This window comes from Mauremys mutica, chromosome 3 (genome assembly GCF_020497125.1).
Source record: "Mauremys mutica isolate MM-2020 ecotype Southern chromosome 3, ASM2049712v1, whole genome shotgun sequence".
Taxonomy (NCBI): Eukaryota; Metazoa; Chordata; order Testudines; family Geoemydidae; genus Mauremys; species Mauremys mutica.
In genome coordinates this window covers 141805307-141828003 of record NC_059074.1, presented here as the reverse complement: position 1 = coordinate 141828003, position 22697 = coordinate 141805307, and the positions used below count along the sequence as shown (strand labels likewise).

Here is a 22697-nt window from a genome sequence, read left to right as displayed (position 1 = left end):
TGAATGGAGGGACACAATAGAATATATCTTGACTCTAGTATGAGCTTTGATATTCTCTCTTGACCTCATAAACAAGCTAGAGAAATATAGCCTAAATCAGCAGTTCTCAACCTGCAGGCCACGTGCAGCCCAATTAGCACACAGCAGGGCTACAGTGGTGTGCTAAAGGCCATAGGCCATGCAGATCCAGGTTACTGGCTGCCTGACCACTCAGTGCTGCAGGGTCTGGGCTACCCGTCCAGGCAGGGCATGGCATGGTGTGGTCAGGATCACCAGCCGGCCCTGGGTGGTGAAGTTCAGCAGGGTCCAGAGCTGCCAGACCCGTGAGTGGGGAGGTTGGTGGGGTCCAGGGCAGCCGGTCCCGTGTGGCGGGGGCTGGCGGGTCCAGTGGCAGGGCTGCCGCTGGGCCCTGCACATCGGGGTCCAGGGTCCCTGCTGCTGGGACCCCCTGCCCAGGGCTCCACTCCTGACCCCACTTTGTGTAAGGGTCTTTGGGTGGGAGGTGCTGGGCATATGAGTTTGTGGGGGGAAGTCTGTGGGGAGCGCTCTCTGGTTCTCAGCCTGTGGTCCAGGTAACACATTGTGGGCTGCATATGTGGCCCACATGATAAATAGGTTGAGAACCACTGGCCTAAATGAACTTACTGTAAGTTTGGTGCACAACTGGTTGGAAAACCATACTCAGAGTAGTTATCAGTCATTCACAGTCAGGCTGGAAGGGCATATTGAGTAGGGTCCCGCAGGGATCTGTCCTGGGTCCAGTTCTATTCAATATCTTCATAAATGATTTGGATAATGGCATAGAGAGTATACTTATAACGTTTGTGGATGATACTAAGATGGGAGAGGGTTGCAAGTGCTTTGGAGGACAGGATTAGAATTCAAAATGACCTTGACAAACTGGAGAAATGGTCTGAATTAAATAGGAAGAAATTCAGTAAGGACAAATGCAAAGTACTACCCTTGGGATGGAATAATCACTTGCACGAATACAAAATGGGAGATGACTGCCTAGAAATATGCAGAACTACTCAAAGAAGAAATGAAAGTTACTTACCTGTAACCAGAGTTCTTCAAAATGACTCTGGATATTCACTTCCCACCCTCCTTCCCATCAGAGTCCCTGTGACTGTGTATCTGGCTTTGCAGTGGAAGGGACTGAGGTGGAGAGCATGCTCTGCCCCTGTATAGTCTCGCCCTCGGTGCACTGGGACACTGAGGGGAAGAGCTGGGGCATGAAAGTGCTCAAGCTGACACTGCTAGAAGAGGGTTCTACCGCAAGGCAGCACAGTACCATAAGTAACGATGCAAAGCCCATCTTAAACTCCAGTTATAGGTCAGTAGCCTTCATTTACTATTGAAGCTTAAGTTAAAAGAATGTCCTTAACCTTAGCATGTTTAGTACAGACCTGAATGTTACACCACTATTGTTTAATGTTGCCTGTCTGACTCCTGAGGGCATCCTGCACCAAAAAATTAAAAATTCTGCACACAATATTTTAAAGTTCTGCTAAATTCTGCAAATTTCATTTGTCAAAATAACACTACATAATTATGCACATTTCTTCAATCCCTTCATCTTCCTTATGGGATAGCAGATTTCTACATATCAGTTTGCAGATAGCAAACAGATAAAGCGCTAAAAAGAGAGCACTTTAAGTGAGAAGCATCGCATCCTTGAGTTTAACCAGCACCATGTACTTTAATCTTCAGGATCGTGTTATTTTGGGATCAAACAGTGCTTACCTTTATGTTGGATTTCCTGCAGAACGCACCAATGAGGACTTGATCAGATATGATTATGATTTCTTTCAGTCAGAGCTGGCGGCAGCAGAGGGCTTCAGTGTAGATAAACTTGGTAAGCATTTCTGCTTGTGTACTGAGCTAACGGTTCTGTGAGGTGACTGGGGGTGTGATGAGAGTACTTCTAAATCTACCTTTCCTTTTTGCAGCTAGACTGTAATACTAAATGTGGGCCTGATGCTGCACAGTGCCTCAAGGGAAAGATGAGACCCTACCAATCGCATTTTACCTACCCAAATTCTTCTATTTTGTAAATGTTTTACATTTTAGATTTTTAAAAGTTATTCCAATACACAGAGAAAGATAATTCATTCATTAAAACAATATTTAGTATGCATGTTTTGTCTCCAGTACCCATGTACATGTTTTTAAAACCTAACACCTATGGCATTACTGTATATTTGGGAGTTTATACTGTACTGTTCTGAATAAACAAAACATGTTCTGAGTTTTTGCATAGTCTCTCAGAATAAGTTAATTGATTTCCTGTCATGTCTCCCAAAATTATCTCTCATTTCAAGCATACATCAATTTATTACTCACCAGGCTATCCCATGTTATCGCAGAAGTACTTGAAGTATTCATTTTAAAAACAAAATCAAATTTTCCCTGTAAGCAGCAATCACCAGCTTCTAAGGCCTGGTCTATACCTAAAACTTGGGTCGACCTAGCTTATGTCACTCAGGGCTGTGAAAAATTTCACATCCTATGGGTTATAGTTAAGTTGACCTCACACTCACTATAGACTAGAGTTCTGTTGACCTAGCGACCACATCTTGGAGGTGGAGTACCTACATGGAAAAAACCCTTCCTTCGATGTAGGAATCAACTATGCTACATCATCACAGCTACAGTGCAGACATGGCATAAGAAATTAGATCAGTTTATTTTTAATAACATAAACACCCTAGACTAGAAGTCCACACAAGATTGTCAAGTGAGCAATCCATGATGTGTGTTCTTCTATAGTGCTCTTCCAGATGGCTTTGTGTGGAGGAGCACTAGAAGTACTGTACCTTTCCCCTTGCTCCACTACTCCTCCAGCACTTAGCTACACTTAGTTTTCATAAACTCTTTCAATTCTTACTGAGTCGGGTACCACTGGTACAAAACTTGATAGTAACTTTCTTATATTGTTACTGAAATGGAATTATTCCCTGGTCTTCTCCAAATAGGTCCCACTGCTCATCTAAAATTTGCTCTTCCTCTTCTTGTTCCCACTTTCTTGCATAATTACATTTGTCTCGCAGTGCATCTAGGAGATCGCACGCAAGAGGTGTTTCCTTAAAATGAAATTTTCATACACCTTTTTTTTTTTTTTAATTTTTACTTAACACTTTTACTTGTTCAGTCCCAAAGACAAACTATTTGGTTTGTGGATATTAGAACAGAGAAATCCTGAGAAGCACTTGTAAATGTAGGAATTTACCATTCTTAAAGAAATGGCTCCTTGTAGTTTCAGTCAAATACACTGCTGTACATGACTCCATGTGCTAAACTGTTGTCAGGTTGCTGTATGTTATTGAACAGCTGCTGTGTTTCCCATCTGAGGTGACTCCATTCCAGAGAAAAGTGCAGTGATTCCATACAGTTGTAAAATTATTTGGGAGATAAGTATATTAATACTGCTATCACTGCCTCTCTCCAAAAGATAATAAACCAAAAGTATTTCTGAACAGTAACACCTATAAAATTTAGGGAAGCTGGAAAACTACACCCAACTCCATAGCCAAATTTTGCAAATCTTCATAATGGGCTGAACCAAAACTCCAGAGCCAAACATACATCCAGACTTCTTGTGTTTTAAAATCTAAATTCTAGGTCCAGACTTTTTAACTCTGACTAATCTCTAGCAAGAACATGAGGACCAACTGACTGGTGAATGGCTGTGCCATTGATACCATATCAAATTTTGAGTACATACTAAAATATATAAAAGTTTCTGGGGAATATTGCATGCATACATATACATGTATATAGCTGATAGTATTTGCCATCCATAAGTAAGCCTAGTTTAAACTCTTCCTGAAAATGGATTGTCTTCCTCTGTTTAACATTGAATGTTGCATTTCTTAAAGGGGTTGTCAATAATAAGGATGGCAAACCAGATCCTAGTGTTCTTGCAGTATTCCACGATTATATCAAGCTAATGCCTTTGGTTGCAGAAGCAAATCAGATGAGTGAGGAGTTGAAAAAGGTAAGCAGCAGTATACACTTTTCCTCTCCAGCTACCGTAGTTTTCTTTTAAACTAATACATTAGCCTTTGGAGCACTGCAGACAAATAGTGTGAGAGTTTTTTGGCACTTTCACCCCACCAGTGTTCTGTTCTTTCCTCTTTCTCCCATCTTCCTAGCTCTCTGACAGGCAGGGGAGAGAGTTAAGCTACATTTTTTTTCTGTCAATCTCTCTGTGCAGTTGTTTTCTTGTAACTGTATTAAGTACACTCAGTAAAGCCTTTCTGAATGCAGGATATTAGAGAAAATAAAGTTTTGCGCTGTATAACCCGGCTAAGCAATTACTAAGGAGGGGATTAGATAACTAAGTGCAAGTATTCAAGGAGTGTAAAGACCAAAACGGGAGAAGAATTGTTTAGGTTGTGTAAGGAGGTAAGGTTAGAGAAATTTAGCAAGGAAAAATTTAGACTGGATATAAAGAATTCCACACTGCTCTCTGCTGATCCATCACTACTCAGAAGCTTCATCACAGCATGCTTGAATAAAGTAACCAGCCTGAACCTTGGTTCATTGCTCAAGTTTATTAAAGTACTATGCTGTCTCTCCGCTCTCTCTGAAACTCTCCAATAGTCCTTCCTTATCTATAGCAATTCACTGTCTGTCTGTAGATATCATTGGGGTGACCAGCATCAATGGCATCTTGTGAAATTTCAGTGTCGCTGGGGGATTAAGTGCCAAAGCATGCAAGCTTTACATTCAGCACTGGAGTAGCCTATTAGTTTTTTTTCTTCTTCCAACAAGTAAGGGGCCTGGAAGCTCCGGAGCCTCCCTCTGGTTATTAGAGGAGTGAGGGAAAGCTATTTTACTAGGCTTTCCATTTGAATACTAGAATCTGAGAGGAGACAAATGTTTGTACCCAAGATTAAGGGCCTATGATGGTGAGGTTGGGGGGAGAGGGTCATAAAAAGGAAGGAATTTGAGCTAGTTGGATGACTCATTGGATGGTCAAAACCCACTCCTACGTTAGTACCAATGACTCATGTGCTACACTGAAAAAAGGAGGATCTAAAATGGCTGCCTGCAGTACACAGCAGAGTGGCAGTAAGTGATGAGGATGAGGAGGTGTGTTCAACATCTGGATAAATTTCTAAAGTTGGAGATCTGCAGTTCCCCTGGGAAGGGGAACTAAACTTCCAGATGTTGAGAGTTAATCCATTGTTAGAATTTCTCTAACTTCTGTCTCCTGTAAATGTATTTGAGATATGCTACCCAATAAAACTTCTAATAGTAATCCTTCCATATATTAACCCTTTATGTTACACCATATTGTGACATAGTTTCATGAAGGTTAGCTAAATCCGCACTTGGATACTAATGTGCTGTTATTCTTTTGAGAGACATTTTTTTTCCTTCACAGGAGCTCAAGTTGGAATTGAAAGTGAAAAATCTAGCGTCATCTGACTCCAGAGGTTATGATCTGCAAAAGGAAGTAATAGTAAAAGTGACTAACAAAATAACTAACCAGGTAAAGAAGCTGAGCCATTAATCATAGTCTTGTGCTGGTAGCAGAGTTCACTGGAGAGAATCAATAAGATGCAAGCTACACATGACATTTACTGTAATGTAAGCTACAATAAGCTCTGCTCTCTCTCTGTCACAAACAAGGAGCTTTCTTAGCCCCCTCTACTGCTTTTTCTCTTATTTGTACACTCACATAACTTCTCCCACCCCTACACAGTGTCCCTGATTCTTCTTTGAGTGATTGCACACGTCTATTCCGACTGAGGTGTGCAAGCATCCTGAGAACAGATGTCGGAGATTTTTCCCCTGGTGGATGCCTAGGCTCAGCACCGGCACCCCCATAGTGGTGGTGTAAGGGGCTCCCGCCGAGCCTGCACTCCTCAGTTCCTTCTTACCGCCCGTGTGGCTGTTGGAACTTCCCCCCCCCTTTGCCTTGAGCAAAGTGCTTTTAGTGGTTTCCACTGTTCCATCATTGTAAATAGTTTCATAGGGTAGAGTTCTAGTAGTTTAGTTAGTTATAGGTTAGGACCGTGACACTTCTCCATACTCGGAGAGGCGGTCTGTCCCTCCCCTGGTACTGGGGCATGCCTCTGGCGCCGGGGTTTAAACAGGTTGTGTTGCTTTCTACTTGCCTTTAAAAGCATCTTGTTTCTCTGCATGTGGAATGATGGGATCACAGGAGTGTTATATTTAAATACTAGAAAGATATCCAGAGTGTGTGCATCACTGTAGATACTAAAGGGCTGAATTTGGTGCACTTAACTGTAGGTCCTCTTTCTCTTACTGGTGTTCATCCTATGGGTTGCACGTAGTCACTAGTAAAGCGAACTGAAGAATCTGGCAAATCTGAGTGCACCAAAATGGGAACCCCATGACTAGGGCCCTACCAATTTCACGGCCATGAAAAATGGGTCACGGGACGTGAAATAAGCTCTTCCCCATGAAATCCGATGTCCCCTGTTCCTAGGAATGCCCCAGCAAAGGGAGCTCCTAGCTCTGGCTGCATAGTTGTTCAGGAGGGGAGACCAGATCTGTCCCACCTCCAGGATGCTCTCTGGGACTGGGCAGCAATCCAAGGATTCCTGCAGCTGGAGGAGACTTGTGGAGTTGTGTCCAATCTTCCCTGTGCTGCTGGGAGCGCCCCAGCAAAAGGGGCTCCTAGCTCCAGCTGGGCAGGGGAGGGACAGGACTTGTACATCTGCACAGCTGCTTTAGTGGGGAGGGGAAGAGACCAGATCCACCTGTGGGCGCCGCCTCCTGCTGCAGGACGCTCTCTGGGACTGGGAAGCAGCCCCAGAAGTCCCTGCAGTTGGAGGAGACTTGTGGAGTTGGATCGGATCTTCCCTGTGCTGCTGGGAGCCCTAGCTGCTAGTCCGGGCAGGGCTGGGGGAGGACAGGACTCGCTCTTTCCCTTCAGGGCTGCTCTTGGGTATCTCTCTCAGCTGCAGATAGCTCCGGACCTTCTCTCCACTTGCTTCCTGTCCCCCTCCCTTTGTAGCTGCCTGGGGAGGGGACATTGTACAGAGAACTGGCCCCCCTTCCTCATGCAATTATTATCTTATTTCAATAAAAATAGAAAGAAAGGTGAGGTACTTGACAGAATTTTTTGATTGACACTTTACAGCAGCAAATCACACTCAAGGCTCAACTCACTGACTGGTAGATATGGACATTAGATAGGTTTTGTAGCATAGTGATCTCAATTGACTGCCTACCAGAAGACACGTGCAGTTACTGTAAAATGAGTGTGCAAAGTAAACCAGAAACCTCAAAAATGATTACTGCAGCGGATCATGTGAAAGAATTTGGAAGCCAAATTCTACATGTCAGTGGTGACAAACTATTTTGTACAAGCTGCAGTGTTTCATTGGATCTCACACGTCGGGAAATGGGTCAGCGCCACTTAGACTCGGAAACCCATCAAGGCAAAAAGAGGGCTTCAGAAAGAGGGCTGCGTGACCTCGCTACAACAGCTATAACAAAAAGTTTTAAAAAACCAATGATTTCTTCTCTTTTTAAGAAGACGACAGAGAGCTCTGAGACCCGTTATTTAGCTAGAATGGAACTTGTGGGTGCGTTTGGAAGTGCTAATATATCACTGTAAAAACTTGATCACCCAAAGCTGCATGAGTTCATTCAACAGAATGTACAAAATGCCAGTTGCTTACCAAGGATATAACGCGGTAAAGCAGCGCTCCGGGAGGGGCGGGGCTGCGCGCTCCATCGGATCAGAGCAAGTTCGATATAACGCGGTTTCACGTATAACGTGGTAAGATTTTTTTGGCTCCTGAGGACAGCGATATATCAGGGTAGAGGTGCATTTTGGGTGAGTCCACAGATGAGCAAGACAACTATGTATTGCATGTTCTCTTTGATTTTATTTCTGACAAGGCTGAAGATGTACCAATAGGAAAACTAATAGTGCCCGCTGACTGCATCTATTTGGATGCTGTTGACACTACAGTTTCTCAAGCAATAATTAAAACTGTTTCAAATACAGTGTGAACTTTGACAAAGTATCTGCTTTCATAAGTGACAATGCAACTTACATGACAAAATCTTTAAAATGAGTTCTCCAAGGTCTAATTGCAAATGCTGTCCATATTACATGTAATGCACATATAATTTCTCTTGTCAGTGAGCTGTGGAGATGTTTGGTAAAGTTGATAACTGGTCAGCTACATTAAAAGATCTTTTAACACTGCCCTAGCCGCAAACTTCGATACAGGCAGCACATTGCAAACACGACTGAAATGACTGAAATTCGGGAACAAAAAATTGCACTTCCCCCAGAGCCAGAATTACTCGTTGGAATTCCTGGTTTTGGCCAGTACAATAATACCATGCAGCTCACCTGAAGTACTACTGAGTTCATCTCAGAAGAGCTGACACTGACACCGAAAACACAGGTTTTAACATAACTGTCAGCCCTTCTAAATGATGATCAGCTGAATGAGGAGGTTCAGTTTGTTGCTAAAAATGCCACAGGACTCATGGACTTAATCACTTGGTTTGAATCTTGACATGTCAGAACCCACCAAGGGTACCACAAAGTAATGGATGTACTGTTCTGGGCTGGAGCACCACTCTGACAATGCTAAGTTAAATGCCAATGCTCAGCAGGTGTTTTTTGCATGGCAAAGAAGCTCAGACAATACTAGCGCTATGGGGAAGAGTCAAGTGATGTAGCAAAAACGGCTCAAAAGTGTCAACAACCTGCAGCAAGGTTCTTAAAAGCAGTGCGTATTTTTGACCCTGCACAAATGCACCTGTTGATGGTGGATTTCAGCTCACTTCATGCAGCTTCTGGCTTTGATAAGAATTGTAGGGTGGAGATGCCTGTTTACAAAAATATTGTGAAAGAAGCAGACTGTAGTTTGCCTATGCTACAATTTTGAAACTCAGCAGAAGGCAGAATCCCCCATCTTGCAAGCCTAGCCTGGCGCTGTCTGACAATTCCAACCAACTCCGTGGATGCAGAGAGAGCCGTGTCTAAACACTGACAGATGTGTTCAGTATAGCGACAGGGGTGTTCAGCATAGAGGCAGGGAATGAAGAAAGACACAGTTGCTGGATGCTCCAGGCTGACATTCAATTAATGACATTTGAAACCAGAACTTTTTTTTCCACTTGTTTTTGTTAACTTAAGTCAATGGCTCACAAGTTTGAGATCACTGCCCTACAAAACTCTGATGCCAATATCTACCAATCAGGGAGTTGAGCCTTGGGTGTTATTTGCTTCTGTAAAGCATCAATCAATAAATCCTGTCACGTTCACATGACCTTTCTTTATATTACTGAAACAAGCTAATAATTGCATCTGGGGGGAGCAGGGCCGGCTCCAGGGGTTTTGCCGCCCCAAGCAGCGGGGAAAAAAAAAAAAAAGCTGCGATCGCGATCTGCGGCAATTCAGCGGGAGGTCCTTCGCTCCCAGCGGGAGTGAGGGACGGGACCCTCCGCCGAATTGCCGCCGAATACCTCAAAGTGCCGCCCCGCTCCGGAGTTGCTGCCCCGAGCACCTGCTTGATAAGCTGGTGCCTGGAGCCAGCCCTGAAGGGGAGGGGGGGAGCGCAACCTGTACCCCTCCCCCTGCAGCTGCGGAGCGATGGGAGCAAGAAGTGGGGTGCGGGGTGGGGTGCGGAGCTTTCTGCAGAGGTACCCAAGAGCAGCTGTGCAGAGGAAGAGAAAGTCTTGCCTCTCCCAAGCCGGCCAGGACTAGCAGCTAGGAATCCCTGGCTGGGGCATTCTCAGCAGCATGGGGGAGATCAGACCCACCTCCACCTCTGGGAACCTGAACCACCCCCCTCCCCTTTTGGGAACCTGAACCACCCCCCTCCCCTTTTGGCTCAGGACCCCCATGGTTACAACACCTGACATTTCAGATATAAACAGCTGAAAATGTGAAATTTACCAATTTTCAAATCATATGGCTGTGAAATTGACCATAATGGACTGTGGATTTGGTAGGGCCCTAATGATGACCATTCATTTTATCATCTTTCCTGTGCCTTTGTAGGTGTGGGTGTGGTCTAAGGCCAAGTTCATCAACAGAAAATTCCTTATGGAGGAGGTTTACCAGCATTTTTTAGATGGCGAGGATGTGTATGTGGGCCAAGACCGCGACCCATTCTGGGATCCTGTTGAGGTCATTCATTTAGGATCTGCTCACGTTTGGCTTCAGTCACTTGCTTACTGCATGAAGCTGGAAGAACAAACAGAAGTTCTGAACTCTGAAGGAATGGAGGAAGCCATTCTACTTATAAATATAGCTCCGTGTTCCAGTGATGGAAGGTAAAGGTTTGCCTTTTCCTTATTTGAACTAGCTCCTATCTAAGATCACTTAAAAAAAAAATCAATTCAGGAATTTCACAGGGTGATATGTCTGGTAGGAGATGGAGGCTAAACACATGGAGGAAAATATAAAGGCCATGTGAAATTCGAACAGGTTTGCACAGGTATAAACAGGAGCAGGATTTGACCCAAAGACATTAGCACATGGGTAAAATATACCATGTGACGATACTGTTGATGTCCAGGTCGGTCCTGCTCTCCCTGGGCGCTACGATGACAGCTGCTCAGCCCTTGGGAAGTGAAGTCCCTTGAGTTGTTACCTGGGTCCTACCCTAGCTAAGTAAAAGAACAACACTGATGACCTCTAGAAGGAGCTGCTACCGGACTTCTTTGCCAGATGGAGATGGGTTGTGCAAGGAAGGGCTTTACTGGGAGACTTTAAAATTGAAAATACGTGAAGTTTTGTTGGACCTTCTGGGAAAGAGGAACAAAGCATATAATGAATAACTACCCATTATCTTCTGTCACGCTTTACCAGCTACTGAATAACGATTACAAAGCACCCTAAGCCCATGAGGTAGTATGCCACTGAGCTCAGCTGTCTCGGAAATGTTTAGGTGGGGAAGCTTTGGAGGCAGTAGTAGTGTGTGGGAGAAGGCACTGGTGATGCTCCAGATAAAACAGGTTTGAGGAGATAGACAATAAACACAAACATTTTGCACCAGTGGTTCTCAAGCTGTGGTTTGTGTAGCTCTGCTCTGTAGGAAGCAGAGGTGAAGCTTTAGTCAGTTTTCAATCAGTGACACTTCTGGGTAGTTGTAGGTCAAGGATAATAAGGATTTCCAAAAAAATCACGTGACCAACTAATTTAGAGCCCAACCCCATGAATGGCAGCTTTGTCTGATGTTTGAAGTTTATTTGTAAGCAAATTTGCCATCACCATAACTGAAGGTTGTTAAAAACACGGAAGGCCAGACCAGACCACAAATTGACCTGTAATGCTTAGAGTAGTGGGAGCAGCAGGTGATGATCCATTCTAGACTGGAGAAGTAGTAGTGTGTGTTTGTTTTTTAAAAATGTGTTGGTAACATGTTTTAATTAGCACTATTTTAAACACCACTTAGCCAAGTCTGAGCACTTTAAAGCGCTAGTGTAGACAGGCTCCGAGCACTGGGAGCCACACTCCCAGCGCTCGCCGGAGCTAATCCCCTCGAGTGCGACCACACTCGCACTTCAAAGCACTGGTGTGGGAGTATTCCCACGGCAGCGCTTTGAAATTTCCAGTGTAGACATACCCTTACTCTTACAAAGTACCTTTGTGTGCGTTAGTGTACTAAGCTAACTTGTGTCTGCCTTCATGGTTCAGCCTCGCTTTGTACCACCCGAAAGCTTGATAAGGTTGGGGTTAAACAAATACCTGTTAGCTTAGTTGTAATCCACTGAATTAGGGAACTTGCTTGTGTGTAAGGACAGAGTGAAAAAATATTTTTGGAAGGTGTTTGTGCGCCCATTTCTCCTCCCTGCCTCTATACTTCCTGCTTTTTGGGTCTATTCTGTGTCTGTCTTTCAAGGATCTTCTTGTGCTTCCCTTCCCCCTCTCTTTGTTTTCTCCTAATCCCTGTCTCTCTCACTCCTTCAAAGGATACCAGGCCTATCTCCTAATCTTGTCATCTTGGAGTACCAGTAGCAAAGGAAAAGAGCTAGATTTGTAATATGTAGTCCCTTCCAAATGGTTTCCTTTCCTATCATAGGTGGTTACTAGAATATTTGTGTGTAAACAGCTGTCCTCGCCTCTGTTCCCAGCCTCCTCTTCACTGACCTGATTCATTCACTAATGTCACTGTCGTATATTTGCTGTGAAAGCTGAGCCAGATTTGACATGTTATATCCTTATTCCTACATTTTTAGAGCCTTCGGAGAGGACGATATGGTCATTGACCCTTTGGAATTGCTGGGAAGAAGAATTGATTTCCAGATTCACATCTTACAGTGCCTTGGAGTCAAATGGCTTAGAGAAGTCACCGAACGGGGCATTCAGATAGGGTGAGGGGTTTCGTTAGTTCACTGCCTCCTTCACAGTATGTTCAGTTGGAATCGTTGGTGAAAGCAAGAGCAGTTTCATAGTTATTCTAACAGAAGTTTCCAAATTGAATGAACTACTATCATCTGTTAGATCTCTAAGCTGCAGGATCTATTTAATGTCACAGGCTCAAAATCTCAGCTGTCCTCTGAAAGGACATGTTAATAGGAACAAGCCCTGCTTTGAACAGGAATATTTGAACTCGTGTGCTCCAAACCAAGGTGAATTTCCTCAGTGAATGGGAGCAAAACACCCCTGTGGAGTGTTGGGGGTTGGGAGGACAGACAGCTTTAAGCTTCATAATACAAAATAAAATCTTGTATCATTAAAGCCGTTTAAGCAAATGCATTTTTAGACGGTGACAAAATGTTCAGTGATAGACTGCAACAGTCAACGAAATAAACCCTGAAAATGAATCAAGTGAAGTAATAATTTCACATAACGTGGTTGGTGTGTGCCTGCACAAAGCGTTCTATTCAACAAGAGGGAACAGCTGACCTCAAAATGTTGCCATAATTCTTTTGTTCGCATTTTCTTTGTTCAAACAGCTGACCTTTTCAAATGCTGAACTGGGCACTTATTTACATTTTATGTTAATGTTTCATTTCCCTAGGTACAGAGTTTATGATCTTCCCCACACTCTATACACAAAGCCTGTCTGGAAAAACATGAATGCTAAGATTGAAGAGACAGTCCACTTCTCAGCCCTAAATGCATCCCACGAATTCTTAAATTATTTACAAAAAAATGCTTTAATTGTTGACTTGTGGGGGCTTCAAGGTATTTCTTTACAATATTTCTTTTTAATTTGCATAGTTCTTCATGTCTGCGGGTTGTAAATAGAATCAAACCATATTCTAGCATACTTTTCAAATAGAAAACTGCCTGATGGCAAGACAGAGCATGCTCACGTCTATTACTGTGATGCTTTAATTCAATATTAGTCCAGTATTTAAACACTGAAAGACTGATGAGAATTTGCTTGGCATAACCATCTTAGAATGAATGTGTCAACCTAGCCTAGAAGGATCCAATCATTTGATGCTAAAAGCAGCCTCTGTTAAGTAGCTCTGTGGCATCTCAAATTTAAGAATCTCATTGCTTTAGAAGCATTAGTTAAATAAGTTTCAAAACACCCCTGTGAGGTAGATAAGCATTATTACCCTCATCTTACAAGTGAGGGCACTGAAGTACAGAGAGGCTAAGTAACTTTCCCAAGGCCATACTCCAAGTCATTGTCAGAGTAAGAAACATATTATGTAGTCCTAGATTAGACATGATTCCTTACTCTCAGTCCCCTACCCTTCAGGGTGGGAGGAACAGCATCTGTAGTGGGACTGCATGAATACCACAGCTAGTAAATCCCAATATTCACTTTCATGAGAGTTAGTGATTTTTTCCAGCAAACACTTGCCAGGACGGGGGCGTGAACCCGTCAGACTGGATTGCTGGCTAGAAGTAAAAGTAGAAACATGCTCTGGTACTATTGTTAAGAGCATCCATATTCTTACATTATTGTTTAGCATTCATATGGACAGGGTGACAGTTCCCTGACTGTGTTAGGGAATATATTATATACTAGGTTTTGATCTAGTTCTAGTGATATAATCTAAGACAAAGTTACTGTTCCCTAGCATGGGTCTAGTTCCCTAGCATGCCAGTAAATTGTTCAGTCCATACTAAAAATAGAAGATGATTGAACATGGATGCCAGTAGTCACAGAAGTGAGCAGTGTGTGTATGCAGTGCTTTTTGCAATGTGTTTGGGCCCTAAATCTCAGAGGTTTGAGTGCTTAGATTGCACTGCTATCTCAGGTATAATAGATCGGGTCAGGAGGTGCTGTGGCATTACTTATTACTAAGGCTGCGATTTAGTCAAGGATTCTGTGACTTCCAAAGACTCCGTGACTTCAGCCAACACCGGCTGGGAGCTGCAGGATCCCCTGCGGAGGCTGGGAGTGGCAGACTGATCCACTGCCGCTCCCAGCCACTGCCGGGGGCAAGGGGGAATCCCTGCTGCTCCCAGCCACCACAGGGGGCCCTGGGAGCTCACCTGCAGCTGCCCAGGCTCCTCATTTTGTCATGGATATTTTTTAGTAAAAGTCAGGGACAGGTCACAGGCTTCCATGAATTTTTCATGAATGCCCCTCCACAGTCATCCGTGGTTCCAGACTAACTGGAAGAATCTGATTCCATCTTTTCACGCCCCGCCCCCCAGTATCTATTTTTCAATGGCAGAAAGAAGAGATGGGTAACAGGAGAGGGGAATGAAAGTTCATAACATTTAAAAAAAAAAAAATCTTTACTGTTCTTGTGACATTCTGGGGACTACACAGACCAGTAACCTTGAGGGCCTATGTTTTGTGCAGCTGTGGTGCAGTTCCCTGGCACCAGTAGCCATCCCACAGGCCTTTCACCAACATAGTTACTCTTTGGAGGGTGATCCCAACAGCCTTTCCAGTCCCAAGTCTCCCCAAATACATCTTCCTTGTGAAAAAAAACACCTCCCTGAGTGACACAAGTTACACTGACATAAGCGCTCATGTGCACAGCGCTATGTCAGTAGGAGAACTCCCATTGACATAGCTTCCACTACTTAGAGAGGTGGTTTTATTATGCCAACGGGAGAGGGCATCTTCCCCAGATGTGCTGCAGTGGCGCAGCCGAATCAGTACAACTGTGCTGCTGCAGCACTGTACGTATAGACACATCCTAAAAATCTGTAGGTTTACAGCCCGATATCCCACGTATTTAGAACTCTAATATAGCTAATTGTGAAATTGGTGTCTGAAATTTTAGCTGTTTAATTGTTGACGTGTGTGTTTAAAAGAATCAAACTTACGATGTGAGATTTGTGATACAAATGTTATATGTTGGAGGCAAGTTTGAGAAAATGGAGATTACTGGTGTAAGTTCGAAGAGACTTGTCAGAGCTTGGAGTGAAGTTATCTTTATTTCTCCCTAAATATTTCAACTGATGTACAACACAAATACAGTAGTGAAGGAGTGTGACAACAGTCTTAACTGGGCTCTCTTTCCCACAATGCAGAGGGGTGCGCTGAAGTGGACTACTCCATACAAGACATGGTTACAAATGAGGGCACCATTATAGTTGATAATCCAAAAACTGTGATTGCAAAGAATATTGGTCTGGTGAGTCCACTTAAATTCTTAGTAACATTCTTTGGTCAAATCAGTGGATCTGATGAACCTGCAGGGGCTTGTCTACACTTGTACTGTGACACTTCAGCATAGACACTACCTGCACTGACAGGGGGTTGGAAAAATCCACATCCCTGAGCAAGGTAGTTAAGCTGACCTAATTTTTTTAGTGTAGACCAGGTCTGAGTAGTTATTCACGCAGGTAGTCCTTTGACCTTAATGGAACTACTCTAGTGATTAAAGATTGCAGGATGGGGCCCAGGAAGTATGCAGTATTTCATGTGAGGCAGTGATCGATATGTACAGCACAGAATCACTGTCCCAGATAACGCATCTTGTCCACTCGTGAGTTTTATCAAACAGCTACAGTACACAGCCTTCTAGCTGCTGACCTGCTTCAGATAATGCTTTAGAAAGCACCACTGTTACACAGTTTTTATTGCAACTAATTCTTAAAATCTGGGATACATTAGTAGACTCCTTTAATGACAATGGCCATGGGGCTGACAGCTTGGGCTGTCGGCCTCAGGGCACGGGGCTCCAGCAGTCAGTGTCCCTGGAGGGACACAGACAGATGATGAATAGTGTGAAATTGCTCACTCGGTAGAAATACCTGCCAACTTGTAGAATCTAGTTGGGCCCAATGAACTCAATTTTTTGCATTGGTACTAAAGTTGATTTAGTTTAGGATCAGACTCAAGTAACTGAAGAGATGCAGTGTGAACCAGACATGATTAAGGAATTGATCTCCGGGTTTGGACCAGATTTCCGAGCCGAGAAAGACATGTATTCCTCTATTCCCGGGAAGTGTCACTACTACAACCATGCATTTGATTAAAACCCAAGGAGCTGAAGAGAGGCCAAAGGGGAACATTGTGTATTGATAATGCTGCCCTGAGATTACAAATCTCAGAAACTTCTGTGGCTCAGGAAAATTGCAACATGGAAATAAGTATCCTGAAGATCAAGAGCAACAAACCAGTCACGATTAAAAGCTGGTAGGATAGTAGCGAGGGTCACCATTTGGTATCTCATGTACTTGGTGTACCTTTTGAGACCCTGGAGATCAAGAACAGATCCCACTCCTCTCTTGGATTTGCGAATCAGGAAATACCATGAGTAGAATCCTTGTCCTTAGGCATGGACTTGTATCTTCCTTGCCACGATCTCTCATTAGCTGCTGTTATACAAAAGAGTTATGGGCCAGATAAGATTAGAGCACTCTTTGTGGGTTTTAACAGTCCTTCATTTATAGGGAGGACTGCAGAATGTCCTCCAGCTTGTGGGTATGTTCCTGCACAAACTCAGGTTGAAGCCATTCACTTCAGGAAATCCTGATGCAACTTGAAATCCTCAGCCCCTGGAAAGGAAGAGTCCAGTGCCACAGTCTCATTCGGTGTTAGGGAGATGAAAGAAGCAGAGCCATTGGAACCTCCTGCGGTAGCACAGGTCCCTGTACAAGTGGCTCAGGCTGAACCTGCTCTGAGGAAGCAGCCTCCATCTGAGTCTGCAAGATAGGTGGCTGAGAAGGGGATACCAGAGACTGGTTGGATGACCTTGCCTTGGAGCGTGTTGAGGATTGGGAATTTTCAGATCAAGGAATGAATCCCGGATTCCAAGGAGGCCATTGGTGATAGGAATATGGCATTGATGGCCAGAAGGCACCAGTCCATGAGTCCCTACTGTCCCTACTGTGGAAGTGGTGCCAATCTCAGTACTGATTGTGATCCATAGGAGGTCTTGACAGTCTACGATAATGATGTCTCAAAGCCAGTGTACAGGAGGAGAATGTCCCTGAGCTCAATCCTGACAAACCCCCAAGTTGCCCGAAGGCAATGGGGGAGCCACTGCAGGTGGAGCAAGCAAACATCCAGCCTCGTCTGATGCCCAATACGCCAGTTGCGTAAGTACCAAGGCAGATACAGAAGTCAATGCCTTGAGGACTGGGGAATCGCACTCCCACTTGGTACCAAAACAGAAGACAACACTGAAGGCTGGGTTGTTACTGATCTTCTAGACATGGTCTGCCCTGCAGTCCTCATTGGTACTGAAGATAGTAATTGTGCCAAAGGGCCCCTTTGTACCAAACCTTGGCAGCCCACTCTGAGCCTTATACAATACAGATTATGGAGCAGACAGTTGAGACAAGTCTGCAATTAATCCTGGCAGCACTGAGGACCACACAGAAGTCATCCCATCAGCTGAATGCTCCTGAATAACTGGGGAGTCAGGAACAGAGAGGCAAGGCAAGTCTGATACTGCCTACTATAGCAATGGTGTGGGAAGAACTAGGGCTGATGTCATCGGTACTGGACTCAACGGGCATCCCATGGACGGTACCGGAGTTTGTTACAGTTTCCAATTGATGCCACCTCAGTACCTGAGAGTGGGTAAATGCTCCAGCGCCATCCTGTGTACCAGAAGAATCACAGTATCAGTCTGCACTCTTGGAAGAGGAGGCAGAATTTTCCTGAGCTCTGGAGTGATTGCAGTCCATTTTGTGAGGCCTTTTTCCTTGGAGGACCAGAGGAAGGAGAATGATTGTCTCTCCCTCCTGGGGAAGGCATCAGAGTCTTGCTGAGGAACATCCGCTCACTTTGGTTCTGAAGTTGTCTGAGGGGCCGGACAGTCCTGAAGGTCCCCAGCATTGTAGGGGTCTCATGGCCTGCTCCATAAGGTGCTGCTTGAAGTGCATGTCCCTCACCACCTGTGTTCTTTTCTTGATTGATGTGCAGAGATGGAGCACCTTTCTTTAATGTGCACTTCTCCCAAGCACCACAGGCACCATGTGGAGGGTCATATTGGGAATAAACAATGTTAAAACTCTGGAGAGGGTATTGCACCAGGATAACAATCTATCCTAACTAATTACTAGAACTAAACCTAAGGTAGTACTAAGCTAAATCACTTTCAGCTATGTACAACAAAATCTGAGATACCACAACAGAGTGCTCTGATTCCTGCTCCAGGTGATGAGAAAGAACAGGGGGAGGGAGATTGAGGTGACACTGCCCTTAAATAGCCAAAGAAGGGGGTAAGGGCCACTGAGCGTGAGTGCCACTCCGACTAGGCAAAGTTCTCCAGCTTAAGTGTGCTGGGCTTGTGCACGTCTGCTTCGATGTGCTGAGTGCATTACACGTCTGCAACCCTTCAAAGAAGAAATCCCAGCTGCAATTTCCTAATCTTTCCCAACGTGGCAGTGAACCCCTTGTCCTCTTCTCCAGTTGGCACTTTCTAAGATGTTCCTGGATCTTATTAAATACATCACAGGGTCTTTCAATGTATCATTGGAGGTGGGGCAAGAGAAATCACAAACTGTTGGGCATTTTGCACCTTGCCATGCCTATAAATCAGGAGCTGCTGCAGCCTGCAAAAGACCGTGGCAGACTCCAGTATAGATTCCAGCTCTATCCAACCATGTCGACAGGCCAAGTCTCTGCCAAGGGCTTGAAATACATTTTTTTCTCACCCATTACCAGAATATCTTGTAGTAGCTGTCCAGGAGAAGACCAAACCACAAGGACCCCCCCAAATCAACACATAGGAGAAAGACCCCAAAAAGTTGGATGTACATCAACATAAAGCTTATTAGTCACCCTGCCTCCAGATGTAAGTAGCTAATTACCAAACCTTTCTCACAAAACGTATTTACACTGGGACATGTGGTCTCAAATTATGGACAGGGTTACTCCTGAACATAGGAATGAGTTAAAATCTAGATTGAATGAGGGCAGCTGATAACTCGTACTTCCCTACAAACAGCACTTCACACGTCGGATACAGTGGCACGCACCATGGCTACATCTGTGGCAATGAAGAGATCGTCCTGGTTCCAGGTATCGAGACTGCCCAGGGAGATCCATGTCACCCTTGAGGACCTTCCCTTTGAGGGCAATTCACTTTTTGATTCAAAGACTAATGAGGCACTTCATTCATGAAAGGTCTCCAGGGCTACCCTGCAGACCCATGACCTGTACGTTCCAGAAGGAAACAAGCATGACCTCAGAATTCCTACAGGCAGCGTAGCACCCCTCTGGCCACTGCTATTAGCAACCTCAGAGGACATTGGAGCAGCTGAGAATCTAGTCTGACTCTTCTTTACACTTTGGTAACACTTGTGTAGCCTGTTATTCTAATAAAAAATCTCATTGAAATGAACTGGTTGCAAAATAGTTATTTTAGCCATCATTTATGATCATTTCAACTGGAGAAATTAACAGTTTGAGTTACATTTTAAAGAAAATGAATGACAATAAATACCTAGCTCTTACATAGCACTTCTTCTCATCAGCTCTTGAAACACTTTAGGAAGAGGTCAGCATCATTATCCATAGAGTGTTAATAAATGAAAGGCAAGTGAGCGTCCCTGTAGACCGAGTAACAGAACTGTAAATCATATAGGTGCTTTTCTGTACACAGACCTATTTGTTATTTTCTGCTGTCAATTAATGTGAATTTATTTAGGATGGCACATTGTTTTCCAATAAGAGCATTTGCTATCTTATTTCTCTTGCTTCCTCTGGATCATTTATTGCAGGACCTGCAGCACCTGATTTTCTAAAAAGGTAAATTGATGTCACATAGTCCCTAATTAGTTAAAAAACAAACCATTGAAGTTCCTATTTAAATGTTTCTCTTTCTATCTTTCATACTGTAGTCACTCTTAGATAGCCAGTATTTCTGTACACACTTGCAAAAGACAGTCTTTATCCTGTTAAGATCTGGTCTAATTTCTCTTGGTCAAATGACACTGATTTTTAAAAATAATCTTGCATTAAAACAGAGTGAACGGCTGAATCAAAGAGTGGTGAGTAGGATTTTGTATGGGCAGATACGGTGCAACTGTAAAATTTGTACACGGGGCCTACATATCATAGCGGTGGCACATCAAGCAAAGAATAAATGTTAATATGCTATGGCATTTCTGATCAGTGGATTGAAGTATAAATTGCTCCTCAGACTTAGTTTGCACAATAGCGTGAACAGTGTGTGTGGTACATAACTGCTTCCCTGGCAGGGAGGTCATGATTCCATTAAAACCTTACATCCATCTGTAGAAGTCCTTGATAGCTAAAAATCCATCTTGGTATTGATACTTGAATGTTTTCTTTTATAGGGCACAACTAACCAGATATCTGATCTTTACCTGAAGCTGCTGAAGTTGGAAGAGGAGACTGAGCTTCTCAGAGATATTAACAGAGCTTTAAGGGAAGAAAATGTATTTCTTAAAGATAAACTGAAGAAATGGGAGACAGGACACCATGAAAGTCAGTGCAAAACACAAACCATGCCATAAAATTGCATGCTTCTGATATGTACTGTGGTTAGAGCCTCCTGGAACAGCTGGTGCTGAGAGTTTGTTTACATGCCACTGAACTTTATTCTCTCGTTGGAGAAAAAAATATGGATGAAATTTCATCACTTTCATCTAATGACAATATAAAAATGCAGAATAAAATATTTTTCTCTGTCAGTCTAGGTTTTATTTTATTGGTAACTAATAAAATCCCTCCTGTTTTGCATTCTAGGTAAGAAATTAAAGTCTCCTAATAGAAGGGCAATTAAGACGACCAAACAGCCTCTCTCATCAAAGGAAGCTGACCAGATGTGCAACCATCGGACCAGCTATGATGCTGATTTTGCTAAAGCTCTTAAGGTCTTCTACCAAAACATGAACATAGTGAGAGGGCAATTCCTGAAGCTGAAGCACAGCAAACCCCCCGTATGTATGACCTTTTTTATGCAGTTTTCAAAAATGAGAACCAGGGACTCTTTTATGACTTAAAACCATTGTGTATTCCGAGCTTTGACTACCTAAGAATGAAGATACAACTGATCTTGTCCTTTGCTGTTCCTGCTGTTTCCCTCCCTGCAGCAAGGGAGATTTAGGTTAGATAGTAGGAAAAACTTTTAACTATGAGGGTAGTTATGTTCTGGAATAGGATTCCAAAGGAATCCCCATCATTGGAGGTTTTTAAGAACAGGTTGGACAACGCCTGTTAGGGATGGTCTAGTTTTTCTTGGTCCTGCCTGAGGACAAGGGGCTGGACTTGATGACCTCTCAAGGCCCCTTCAAAACCTACATTTCTATGATGATGATCATAAGAAAGGACATGCACCAGTTTCTAGTTCCAACCCCTAGAAAGATGCCTCTGCAGAAAAATCTCCATGTTGCGGTTTTCCTGGCTTGTTTCACTAAAGCCTCATTACATCCCTCAAGCACCCTAATTGTGGAAGAAAAATATTTCTACATGGAAAAACTCCAAAATGGGTCAGTCACCTATTAAAAGTCAGTCTCTTTGATTGCGTGGCATAACACTGCTGTTAGACTACAGCTGATAGCCTGGAGGCCCCTTGAAAATGGGCAGTTTGCAGGATCAACCCCTCTTTTGCTGCTTGTCTTTTATGCTGTTTCTGTAAATGGCAGCTGCTACCAACAGTGATTGCCTGGTGCTTCTAGGCTTCCCTGACCTGCTCCTCCTCTCCCTTATTAAGGCCACAACAACTGCTGTTACTGCTCACTCGCCCAAGCTCCACTCAAGGGCCCACAACCCCCAGCTCCTTGCCAAGCACAGGTTTGTAGCTGTCTTACTCTGCCTACAGTAAGGCTTAGATGCAGCGTGCATTCCGTCAGGCTGCTCAGTTAACCTTGTTTGGTTGCTCATTCTCAGTCCTTCATAACTAGTTATGTATACATCACATCTTGCCCACAACTTCAATAGCAACTATAGGATTCTCTGTAGGTAAATAGGGGAGGGGAATACGATATCTGTGTTATCACAAGGCTGAAGACAGAGATAGGTAGATCGCTACTTGCTTTGGCCTCTCAGGCTCTGTCTATACTGTGTACCTTACTGCAGCTTAATCAAGATTCAGGGTTACTCCAGATGTGAGTAAGCAAACTCATTTCACTTCATTGTGACTCAGTAAGTATTCATTTTACATGTACTGTGCTTCAGCACAACATTAGGAGTAAAACGGGGATGACCTGAAATGGGTAAGAGGGTGTTGGGGCCTTTTTTTTGCTACTTTGAATTATTTTTTTTTTACATTAAAAAATAGACTGTTAAGGACATTAGTTGTTGAGGGTGGAAAGGAGCATCAGATAAAGATTTTTTCCTCAGTTCAGATTTGAAAAAACTTAGCCTTCCTCTGGTTGTAGGTCT

General features: G+C 43.7%; 1 protein-coding gene across 1 annotated transcript in view; it reads left to right on the top strand.

Moving 5' to 3' along the window:
* The window catches only part of LOC123366679 (kinesin-like protein KIF28P), a 55660-nt gene that overhangs the window by 31511 nt on the left and 1452 nt on the right, over nucleotides 1-22697 (top strand). The window contains exons 14-22 of the mRNA XM_045010324.1: nucleotides 1714-1858; nucleotides 3882-4000; nucleotides 5396-5503; nucleotides 10016-10290; nucleotides 12199-12333; nucleotides 12984-13150; nucleotides 15419-15522; nucleotides 20648-20798; nucleotides 21060-21253. Of these exons, the coding sequence (XP_044866259.1) occupies nucleotides 1714-1858; nucleotides 3882-4000; nucleotides 5396-5503; nucleotides 10016-10290; nucleotides 12199-12333; nucleotides 12984-13150; nucleotides 15419-15522; nucleotides 20648-20798; nucleotides 21060-21253 (1398 nt within the window). The remainder of the gene's footprint in view (nucleotides 1-1713; nucleotides 1859-3881; nucleotides 4001-5395; nucleotides 5504-10015; nucleotides 10291-12198; nucleotides 12334-12983; nucleotides 13151-15418; nucleotides 15523-20647; nucleotides 20799-21059; nucleotides 21254-22697) is intronic.